Below are 12,635 nucleotides of genomic sequence, written 5' to 3' on the forward strand. Positions count from 1 at the left end.
CAGCACGAGTTACACCATAGGGGGCAAACAGATAGCTATTAATTAAATTAGTGAATGCAATATCAGGATGTTAAATTCCTGCTCTCAATATTTATTTGCAGCTGTGTGTGAACCTGGCTGTGGAGCACATGGAATCTGTGTTGAGCCCAACACGTGCCAGTGCAAGGAAGGTTCGCATGGAAGGCATTGTAACAAAAGTAAGTGAGAAAGATCTAGGAATCCAGACTGAACCTTTTCCAAATCACTTTTGCTGTCCACCTATTCAAGAGCATATTAAAATATTATTAACACATTAGTAATGCTGGATTAATTGTTGCAATCTTTTGATTTTTGAAATTCTTACATATGAGGAAAGGCTAAAGCGTCTAGGGCTCTTCAGCTTGGAGAAAAGACAGCTGAGGTCTATAAAATAATGAGTGAAGTGGAACAGGTAGATGTGAATCACTTGTTTATTCTTTCCAAAAATACTAGGACTAGGGGGCATGAAATGAAGCTGCAAAGTAGTAAATTTAAAACAAATCAAGTATTTCTTCATTCAACGTGTAATTAAATGCTGGAATTTGTTGCCAGAGAATATAGTAAAAGCAGTTAGCTTAGTGGGATTTAAAAAAGGTCTGACCTGGATTGGCTACTGTTGGAAACAGAATGCTGGGCTTGATGGACCTTTGGTCTGTCTCAGTGTAGCAATACTTATGTATTTCATAAAAGAAAAATCCATAAGCCATTATTAAAATGGACTTGGGGAAAATCCACTGCTTATTTCTAGGATACACAACTGTAGATAGGCAGAGCAATTTACTGCAACAATAATAAATTATTTATTAATAAAGGGGCGTCTCATACTGTCACATAGACACACTGTGTCATGCTTATATCAAGCTTCTGCAATTGTGACTCTGTATAATCATAGACTGCCTCCGGCCACCAGTAGTGCACACTATTTGCAAATGGTGAATCACCTATTCCTGTATTTAAATATCATTGTGCTCACATCAAATCATTTTTTTAATTTTTTGTGCGTTACTGTTAAAATTCTAAAAATCAAAAAAGCTATAGCACTGTTGCTGTAAACTTGATTATGATGCAAATAATCGACTTATCTTAATGTTACTGGGAGCTGCAAGCCATGTTTTGATGATCTTAAATCTTTTGCGCTTCCAGGGTTTCGCTTGTCAACTTTGATTCTATCTCCGGAATCTTTGCCAGCCCGACAGGAGCCTGTTTCGCGGTCTCATGCTTTATCAAGGGCATATACTTTAACTGCAACCGGTTCTGACAAGGAGAATTTCAACAGTAGCGCACGAAAAATTAAAAAAATGATTTGATGTGAGCACAACGATATTTAAATACAGGAATAGGTGATTCACCATAAGCAAATAGTGTGCACTACTGGTGGTCGGGTCCTGGGCAATATATGATTATACAGAGTCACAATTGCAGAAGCTCGATATAAGCATGACACAGTGTGTCTATGTGACAGTATGAGACACCCCTTTATTAATAATTTATTATTGTTGCAGTAAATTGCTCTGCCTATCTACAGTTGTGTATTTTTACAAGTTTAATAGGGTGGAGCATTGCCATTTTTATTTACTTTTTGAATATATTTCTAGGATAAGCAGCATAAAATGTATTGTACCGTATTGGGATCTTGTCAGGTACTTGTAACCTGGATTGGCCACTATTGGAAACAGAATGCTGGGCTTGATGGATATTTGGTCTGTCCCAGTATGGCAATACTTATGTACTTATGAGTTCTGGAAGGAAGACAGAGAAAACCAGACAGGACTGCCCGAGGAATCAGCAACCACCCTACAGTCCGGCGTTTCCAAGGAAGGGGTCAAAGTGATGGAAGCACTTATCCCCACGGACATACCAAGGCCCTTTTTACCCAGTTGCAGGAACCATACTCCCCCACCTTTTTCAGATGTGGGGGAAAAGGACACATAGCAAGCCATTGCCAAGATATTCGGAAGATGCTATGGATATGAATTTGATAGACACTCATGACTGCAATTTTGTGGAAGCTGCCCCTCCAGGAAATAGAAATTGTATATTACAAGTGGAGCTAGAGGGACACCCATATCAAGCACTAGTAGACTTTGGCAGTGTCAAGACTCTTGTGCGGAGAGAAGTACTCAACCAGTTACAACTGAACTACAAGTGAACTGTGACCATGGCCTGTGTACATGGGGACCCCAGGTGTTCTGTAAAACACCAGTGGCGCAAGTTCATCTGAAAGTAGCGGTCTTGCCTTGGCTACCTTACCCAGTGGTTTTGGGCTGGGATTTCCCCAATTTCAATGCCATTTGGGCCCTGATGATCGATGGCCCAAAGAAGGAGGAGGAGTTTTTACCTGAGATCTTCCCATTGGAGGACCCTGATTTGTACATTGAAAACCCTAAGTTTCCTAAGTTCCACCATCAGTGACAATTAGAGAAACTGTGGTGCTCTCTGAATCTAGCAGCTGCCATAGACAGAGTTCTAGAACAGGAGGAAGATGACGGGTCGGACAACCCCGACCCTTTGGACAGTCTACCCAAAGGGAGTAATGAGGGAGCTACAGGGAATTTTAAAAGGGTGCAGTCAAAGCATGAGTTCCTTAGAGTAACCCAAGCTAGGGTTTTGCAGTGGATGGGAATCCCATGGGCAACCAAGACTCTGCTAAAGTAGTGCCCCCCCCCCCTATATTGTGATAAGAAATGACTTGCTGTATCTGGTGGTCAATGGAACCCGGGATGGGGTAGAGCAGCTATTAGTACCCCAGCCCTATAGTAGGCAAGTTATGTAGCTAGCCCACAGTCACCTGCTAGGTGGTCACCTTGGGAAGGAGAAGACCCAGGAAAGCATTTTAGCCTGTTTTTTTCTGGCCAGGGATATTTAAGCAAGTGGAGCTCTTTTGCCAGTCCTGATCAACCTGCCAGGTTAGTAGTCCCACGAGGGTCCCACCTGCCTCTCTCGTACCCATGCCCCTTGTTCACAACCTATTTGAAAAGATAGCAATGGACTTTGTGGGACCCCTAGAATGCACCACCCTGGGTCATAAGTATATCCTGGTTATTTTGGATTATGCCACTCGCTATCCAGAAGCCATTGTGTTGTGGAACATGAAAATCACCACCGTGGCTAATGCGCTGTGGGAAGTCTTCTCCCAGATGGGGATTTCAGCAGAAATATTGATGGGCCTTTATGTCCAATGTTATGAAGCAAGTGTGTGCCTTGCTCAAAGTGTAAACTTTACGGATATCGGTGTACCATTCACAGACAGACAGGTGGAATATTTCAATAAGATGCTGAAACAGATGCTGAAAAAGTTTGTGGCCGAAAGTTAGTTAGTTCGTAAACAATTTACGAACTAACTAACTTTCGTAAATTTCTGAAGACCTATCTCTTCAAAAAAGCATACTACAACGATCAATAATTGTAATTGTAACACATCACCACTTTACCTGATATTCTGAATTGTTTTCTTCCTATATCTGTTTGCTTAATTCTATTATGTCATCCATGTTCTCTATGTAATACCAAATGTTTATCTTCTACTCTGGAATGGCGAATGCCATAATGGAACATTGTAAGCCACATTGAGACTGCAAATAGGTGGGAAAATGTGGGCTACAAATGCAATAAATAAATAAACTTTACGGATATCGGTGTACCATCCACAGGCAGACAGGTGGAATATTTTAATAAGATGCTGAAACAGATGCTGAAAAAAGTTTGCAGCCGAAGGTGGGAAAAACTGGGATCCTATACATACTATTCGTCATCCGGGAAGTGCCTCAGAGTTCAACAGGATTCTGTCCATTTGAACTGCTATATGGGAGAAGGCCTAGAGGAATACTGGATGTGGTTTGAGAAGTGTGGGAAGAGGATCCCATCCTGGGAAGGACTTTGCTGAATATGTGCTCATCATGCAAATGAGACTGAAGAAAGCTGGTGAGGCTGCCAAGCTTTGCCTGAAGAAGGTTTAAGCGGGTCAAGCCTGAGCTTACAACCAGAAGGCAGTTCAACAAATCTTCCAGCCAAGGGATAGAGTCCTAGTCCTTTTACCCTGTTCTGAAAGTAAGCTGTTATGCAGGTGGCAAGGTCCTTATGAAGTTGTGGAAAGGACAGAACCTGTTAGATATGGATGGAATGGAGTGTAAATATTAAAGGGCTTCAACGTTAGCTTCAGAACGTTTAGTACAGGAACATAGCTGGGCAGACCTTTACGGTCTGTGCCCTGAGAAAGGCAGGGACAAATCAAACTCGGGTATACAGATAAAGCATCACATACCATGTAAAATGAGTTTATCTTGTTGGGCAGACTGGATGGACCATTCAGATCGTTATCTGCCATCATTTACTATGTTACTATGTTAGTATGTCAACTATAAGGTAGCACAACCTGACAAGAGAGACAAGGTGAAGGGCTTCCATGCCAATTTGTTGAAGAAAGTGGGTCCCCATGATGGCAGCCTTAGTTCAAAGAGACAACTTTGAGCCAGAGGTACTGATAGACTCCAGACCCTTACAAGTCCCATAAAGTAACCAGATTTCCGACTCACAGAAGAAGGCTGACCTGGAGCAGTTGATACACCAGAAAGAAGATGTGTTTTCCGAGGGGTCAGGTCGGACCCACCTTGCAACTCATGATATTATCACCGAACCAGGAATGGTAATCCAGCAACATCCCTATCAAATCTTAGAAGCCCGTCAGCAAGCAGTGGCGAAAGAGGTCGCTAAAATGCTAAAATTAGGAGTTATCAAAGTGTCCACCAGTAAGTAGGCATCTCCCATTGTGCTGGTACCAAAACTGGATGGAAGTATCTGGTTTTGCATAGATTTCCAGAAGGTGAATGCTATCTCCAAGCTAGAAGCCTATCCATTGCCAAGGGTGGATGAAACTCATTGAGCTGGTGGGAGGGGCCCAATTCATTTCAACCCTGGAACTGACCAAGGGATATTGGCAGGTACCTCTCACCCCAACTATGAAGGAGAAAACAGCCTTGTCAATACCCCAGGGTTGGTTCCAGTTCATGGTGCTCCTGTTCGGCCTTCATGGAGCTCCAGCTACCTTCTAGCACCTTGTGGATTGCCTACTTAGACCCCATGGAAGGTATGTGGCTGTCTACTTAGATGGCGTAGTCACCTACAGTAAAGATTGGAGGACCCATCTTATCCAAGTAGAAGCAGTACTGGATAGTCTGCGATCTGCTGGATTAACAACAAATCCCAAGAAGTGTTTGGGTATTCTGGGTAATCGGTAGGGAAAGATCAAATGAGACCCCAGATCCGAAAAGTAGAGGCAACCTCCTGGGTACCAGTACCCCAGACAAAGAAGCAAGTATGAGGTTTCCTTGGGATTGTGGGGTATTACTGCTGGTTTGTTCCTGGGTTTTCTGAGAAGCAGAACAACTGACCTACCTCCTACAAAAGAAGGCTCCTGAGAAGAAACATTGGACGGAGGAGTTGGATGTGGTCTTCCAAACTCTGAAGAGGGCTACTTGCTCAGAGCCAGTTCTGGTGAGTCCAGACTTTAACCAGCTCTTTATCATACAGACTGATGCATCTGAGGTTGGGCTCGGGGCTTTTTCTGGCCGGGAAGTGGATGTTAAAGACCACCCAGTTGGTATACGTTAGCCAGAAGCTGTTCCCAAATGAGAAGAACTATGCAGTGATTGAGAAGAGGATCTGGCGGTCAAGTGGTGTCCCAGAACAATCCGGTAGTATCTACTGGGTTTAAACTTCCTGCTGATCACTGACCATCAATCCCTGTAGTGGATGGCTTGAAATCAGGATTTGAATGCACGTGTAATGCAGTGGTTCCTCAGCCTTCAAACTTTTCACTATCAGGTAAAACATCAGGCGGGCCAAGAGCATGCTAATGCTGACTTTATGTCCCAGGAGGTGGACCCTGAAATGGCAGGTGCTCAACTAGACATGGTTGAGCTGAGGGGGAGGGTGTGATGGAGTTTATAGAACACTGCCCCTCACCCTTAAGAAAAGTCCTCTCTAACTAGCCTGAGCCACCTTAAGAGCACTGATCCCGCCCTGGGAGGAAGTGAGACAGAAGGGATAGAGTCAATACCTGGGCGTTTAAAAGACAGGACCAGGCTGAGGTTAAGGAGGCCAAGGGAAAGAAATTAAGCCCAAGTCTATGCCTTTACAGAATACATTTAGCTGCTGTAAAACCTGGCTGAAGCAAGCCTTGCCGAGGTCTGGCTGGGGCCAGACCAGAGTCTCAGAGGACTGGTGAATTTATAGGCTGTGTTTGGGGTGGGGCAGCCGCACCAGCCACTTGGCGTGCTAGCTACAGGCTTACTCAAGACTGTTACTAAACCAGAGAAACTGTTGCATATGAGGTTCCTGGCCTGTGAGGTAATAGGTCCCAGGGCTCAGGTGAATAAAACATTTATTTTCACGTTTATACACCTTGTCTGGCTGAGTTATTCCCAGGGTTACCCCATAACCCGTGCCAAGGTTCTTACACGCCCATATGAACATATGGCCACAAATGCAGACCCCTAGTCTAAAGTACTACTACTACTACTACTACTATTTAGCATTTCTATAGCGCTACAAGGCATACGCAGCGCTGCACAAACATAGAAGAAAGACAGTCCCTGCTCAAAGAGCTTACAATCTAATAGACAGTTTATAATTCTAGTAAAAGGCTCTAATGATTTAACAAAGAATTTTTTAAGGAGCAATTTTCGAAGGGATTATGCAGGCAGTCATATGTGCTAGCCTAGGGATTTCGCATTTGTACTCCTTATTTTTATGTCTTGTAATGCAGCACCTTCTTTATGGTTAATTCAGCGATAACACAGTGCAATGTCCTATGCTGTGCAGGGAAATGACATTTTTGAAGTACATTATTACGAACAGATTGGAAATCATGTTTTGCAGTGTCTCTGTGTTTTAACTGTGGCTATTTTTCAGGGTATGGAGTGACTCTCATGAATGCATTGAGGCCTACAGGCACAAAGCACAGACAGCAGCATACACCTTCACCTAAAAGACTGAGAAGAACATACTCCACCTGAATCCAATTTATTTGGTGAACTCCAACATCAGAAACTGCTTCCATTACACAAAGTTCACAGCCTCCATTAACCTTTCATGTGTTGAATGTTAAAATGCTGTTCTTTACAGTTACCATCACTGGCCTGAATTTTATTAGCTTTGTTATAAACCTCTGCTCTATTTACTCTTCAATTTAAGTTATATTAATTCTTCTTCCATACAGCCGCAATTGGAGTTCTCAATTTCTGTACTATTGTTCTGTTGAAACATTCTTTTTGGTTCTTCCAATTATTGTGTTAAAGTCAGTGGGACAAGTTTAGAGAATGTTTTTAAATTCTGAACATAAGAAAGTTACATACAGTTGATACACAGAAACAGTGTTGTCTTGTGTTGTATTTTACATTTTTATTATCACTAATTTGGATATTTTCTTAAAGGAAAATATTTAAAATGTTAAGAACAGCAGTTTTGTTCTTACATTAGGTTGCAGAGAACTGTGTTTAGATAATTCTGGTAGTAACATTTAAGTAACATAATATATTGTACACAAGAAATGATAACTGTAATGTATAAACTTTTATTGCTCTGAAGCAGTTTAATATATGTCAAATCAAATGCAATCTTTTTCTAATGAACTTTTAATATTAATCTGTCCATGCCAAATAAAATGGGCTGCCTGTTTTTCCTGGGCATTAAGGTGTGGTCCTTGGAGGAGAGAGGCGACTGGTTTGCTTTCATTTCATTGAAGTTTTATTTACTTATAGCAGATATCCTTTCAAGGAATAGCAGTCAAAAATGAGATGTGTCATCACAGAGGTATGGATGAAGCAGCTGCACAGAGGCTCACAGGCAGCAAAAAGATATGTTTTCTTCGTCTGTCTCCCTCTTCTTCCTTTTCTGTTCTTTCTTTTCCCCTTGTATTTCTGTTTCATCTATGCATGTAATTGTAAGATCACACTGGATTTTAGAGATGAACCAAACACTCGCTCAGAAGTCCCACATTGAACTCAGAACTTTGAATCACCGAATAACTTCATTTGAAGCAAATGTATGCATAAGTAGTTGGAATCTTCAACCAAATGTGATGCATAAAGATTCAAATAAGTGGAATTTATACACATACTTACCTCTCCTTCAAGCTTGTGCTCTCCAAATCTATTAAGTAATTCCAAAATGACTGCTGACTGTGGTTCAGTAAATTAATCGCAAGAAAATCAGAAAATGATTCTGAAATCACCAACTGTCCTCTGAGTGACAAATCATCTGTGACTCAGGAAACACAATTTGTGGCTCATTTGTTCAACCTCTTTATTAACACAGAAAACATAAACTACACAACCTGCTAACAACCTGGGGTTATACAACACATTACATTGTTCCATATTACAGATAAATTGAGATTTCATTCAAAATCATACTTTAGCATTTTGACAATACAAAACTTTCATTGAGAAACTCCACCTTTAAATCGTAGCAGCCTTCTCATACTTTCTAATGAGACATACAACATTCCACCAAGCATTCATGGACAAAGCAGTATTACCTTTCCACTCGGATAACGTGGAGGGCATTTTCAATATGACATCTAAGTTGGACTTTGGACGTTTTGCACTATTCTCTGGATTCTACATAGCACGACTTAAGCTGCGTGAGCAAATACACTTGTTAACAAGCCAATCAGTGCTGATAATTAAACAGAGAAATAAACCTCCTCAGCCATAGTATCATGGCGGTTTAAAATTATGTAGACAACAGATGCGTAGAGCAGAGCGTTTATGGAGAAAAAATAAGTCACTTGACTTGAGAAATATTGTAAACAATGCCAACGCTATGTATCACAGCTAAAATTAGCTAAAATTGAGTATTTTTCAAAACAAATTCAAGCGGCATCGAACTCATCCAAACAACTATCCTATATAATAAACGCACCTCCACGTTCTGAAGCTGACTCCGTGGCAGTGAAGCCTTGAAGCATTCGTGCTCTCTGTAAGGCTCCATCTCCTGAATTGACGTCACATACTTCTGGTACATCAAACGCAGCACTAACCAACCACTGGAATGAAACGCTGCAGAGTTGCTAGGCAACGGAATGCGACGTCACACACATGAGGGTGTCGTCGTCCCTCCCTTCCTCCCTCCCTCCCTCCCTTCCAGTTACAGGCCCACTCCCTCCAAATTTAAAAAAATCATCTTCAATTACCACGTTGGGTTTACGGCGCCTGTCAGCAGCGGTAAAAGGCGTGCAGGCTAGGCCCTTCTCTCTCTCTCAGCTCTGGTCCCGCCTTGTGGAAACAGGAAATGAGGGCGGGACCAGAGCTAAGAGAGAGAGGAGGACCAAGCCTGCACGCCTTTTACCGCTGCTGACAGCTGCCATAACTCCGACGTGGTAAGTGACGATGACTTTTAAAATTCAGAGGGAGGGGTGCTTGAACTGGAAGGGAAGGGAAGGGAGGGATGACGACCCTAGAACTGGGGGGGGGGGGATCCTGGAAATGGGAGGGGACCCTGAAACTCGAAGAGAGGGGGGGGACCCTGACACTCGAGGGAGGGAGGGAGGGAGAGGACGACCGTGGAACTCGGAGGGGGACGACGACCCTGGAACTCGGAGGGAGGGAGGGGATGGACAACCCTGCAACTCAGAGGGAGGGAGGGGGACCCTGAAACTCGAGGGGAAGGAGGGGGATGGACGACCCTGGAACTCGGAGGGAGGGAGGGGATGGACAACCCTGCAACTCGGAGGGAGGGAGGGGGACCCTGAAACTCGAGGGAAGGGAGGGGATGGGACCCTGGAACTCGGAGGGAGGGGGGATGACCCTGGAACTCGAGGGAGGGGGAGGGGGGAGGGAGGAGGGAGGGAGGGAAGGGAGGGAGGAGGGGGACGACGACCCTGGAACTGGAGCGAGGGAGGGAGGTAGGGGACGACCCTGGAACTCTGATGAGGGGACGACCCTAGAACTTGGAGGGAGGGGGGGATGACCCTGGAACTCAGAGGGCCCATGGCACACACTCTCATTCTCACCACACACACTCTCTCTCACAGACACACTCACACCCAGTCTCACACTCTCTCTGTCACACACACACACTCACATCACAAACTCACACATTCACTCTCACACAACACTCTCTCAAACATACACACTCCGAGGAAAACCTTGCTAGTGCCCGTTTCATTCGTGTCAGAAACGGGCCTGTTTTACTAGTTTTTTTATAATGAATCAATTGACAGGTAAACCTAATCTGACTACTGAAGAATGTTTCATAGAGTCCGAACTACTAGCCACATTTTTCTTATCTAAAATAGATATATTAAGAACTAACTTGGCCAAGTCAGTAGTACCAGTAGTAACTGAGACGATCCGCCTTATTTTCGAAAGAGAAAGACGCCCATATTTCGACCCAAATCGGGAGATGAGCGTCTTTCTCCCATGGGCACCCAAATTGGTATAATCAAAAGCCGATTTTGGGGGTCTTAAACTGCAATCTGTCGCGGAAACGGCCAAAGTTGACGGGGGCGTGTCGGAAGCATGGTGAAGGCGGGACTGGGGCGTGTTTATCGGCCGAGGAGAGATGGGCATCTTCGGCCGATAATCGAAAAAAGAAAGGCGGTTTTAGCGTGAATTTGGGTCACTTTTTTGGACCCTTTTTTTCACGAACAAGTCCCAAAAAAGTGCCCTAAATGACCAGATGACCACCCCTGACTCCCCCAGTGGTCACTAACCCCCTCCCACAAAAAAAGCAACTTTAACAACTTTTTTTTCCAGCCTCAAATGCCATCACAGCAGTATGCAGGTCCCTGGAGCAGTTGTTAGTGGGTGCAGTGGACTTCAGGCAGGTGGACCCAGGCCAACCCCCCCCCCCCCCCCTATCTGTTACACTTCTGGTGGTAAATGGGAGCCTACTACTACTACTACTATTGGAGCCCTCCAAACCGCCCCCAATACCCACTGTACCCACATCTAGGCGCCCCCCTTCAGTCATAAGTGCTATGGTAATGGTGTAGAGTTGTGGGGAGTGGGTTTTGGGGGAGGATTTGGGGGGCTCAGCACCCAAGGGAAGGGAGCTATGGATTTCAGAGGTATTTTACTTTTTTTTTTTTTTTTTAATTGTTACAAGTGCCCCCTAGGGTGCCCGGTTGGTGTCCTGGCATGTGAGGGGGACCAGTGCACTACGAATCCTGGCCCCTCCCATGACCCAATGCCTTGGATTTGTTCATTTTCGAGCTGGGCATCCTCGGATTCGATTATCGCTGAAAAACGATACTGCCCAGCTCAAATCCGCACAAATCCGTTGCATTTGCCCGGCACAAACCGTATTATTGGGAAAAAGATGGACGCCCATTTTTTGCTAAAATACGGTTTGTCCCGCCCCTTCACATACCCGTTCTCAGAGATAGACGCCCGTGGAGATGGGTGTTCTCGTTCGATTATGCCCCTCGATATGTACTAAATCTCTGACAGAACAATGGACTACATTTGAGATTCCATCTTTAACTTCTTTACTAACTATTATTTCATAACTTTCATTAACCTATAATTCATTGGATCCAATACCATCATCTTGGTTAACTACTACTACTATTTAGCATTTATATAGCGCTACAAAGCGTATGCAGCACTGCACAAACATAGAAGAAAGACAGTCCCTGCTCAAAGAGCTTACAATCTAATAGACAAAAAATAATAAGCAAGCAAATCAATTAATGTGTAGAGGAAAGAGAGAGGAGGGTAGGTAGAAGCGAGAGGTTACAAGTGGTTACAAGTCAAAAGCAATGTTAAAGAGGTGGGCTTTCAATCTAGATTTAAAGATGGTCAAGGATGGGGCAAGACGTAGGGGCTCAGGAAGTTTATTCCAGGCGTAGGGTGCAGCGAGACAGAAGGAGCGAAGTCTGGAATTGGCAGTAGTGGAGAAGGGAGCACGCAGGAAGGGGAGTAGGGAAGGATGAGTGTGGAGAGATACTGGGGAGCAGCAGAGTGAATACATTTATAGGTTTATAGAAGAAGTTTAAACAGGATGCGAAAACGGATAGGGAGCCAGTGAAGCGACCTGAGGAGAGGGGTAGTATGAGTAAAGTGACCATGGCGGAAGACGAGACGGGCAGCAGAGTTTTGAACCGACTGGAGAGGGGAGAGGTGACTAAGTGGGAGGCCAGCAAGAAGCAGATTGCAGTAGTCTAAACGAGAGGTGACAAGGGTGTGGATGAGGGTTCTGGTAGAAAGTTCAGAAAGAAAGGGGCAGATTTTACGGATGTTGTAAAGAAAGAAACGACAGGTCTTTGCGATCTGCTGGATATGAGTAGAGAAGGAGAGAGAGGAGTCAAAGATGACCCCAAGGTTACGAGCTGAAGAGACAGGGAGAATGAGAGAGCCATCAACAGAAATAGAAAATGAGGAGAGTGGGGAGGTGGGTTTGGGGGGAAAAATGAGAAGCTCGGTTTTGGTCATGTTTTATTTCAGGTGGCGTTGAGACATCCAGACAGCAATGTCAGACAAGCACGCTGATACTTTGGTTTGGATGCAAGGTGAGATATCTGGGGTAGATAGGTAGATTTGGGAGTCATCAGCAAAGAGATGGTAGGAAAAGCCATGGGATGAGATTAATGAACCAAGGGAAGAAGTGTAGAT

At 44.1% G+C, this 12,635-nt stretch overlaps 1 protein-coding gene across 1 annotated transcript in view; it reads left to right on the top strand.

Annotated features, from left to right (window-relative positions):
• WIF1 (WNT inhibitory factor 1) overlaps positions 1-7,781 on the top strand; it is a 309,700-nt gene extending 301,919 nt beyond the window's left edge. The window contains 3 exon segments of the mRNA XM_030216172.1: positions 102-197; positions 6,928-7,009; positions 7,011-7,781. Of these exon segments, the coding sequence (XP_030072032.1) occupies positions 102-197; positions 6,928-7,009; positions 7,011-7,101 (269 nt within the window). The 3' untranslated portion in view covers positions 7,102-7,781.
• Positions 7,782-12,635: the final 4,854 nt, after the last annotated feature.

This window comes from Microcaecilia unicolor, chromosome 10 (genome assembly GCF_901765095.1).
Source record: "Microcaecilia unicolor chromosome 10, aMicUni1.1, whole genome shotgun sequence".
In the NCBI taxonomy this organism is placed as follows: domain Eukaryota; kingdom Metazoa; phylum Chordata; class Amphibia; order Gymnophiona; family Siphonopidae; genus Microcaecilia; species Microcaecilia unicolor.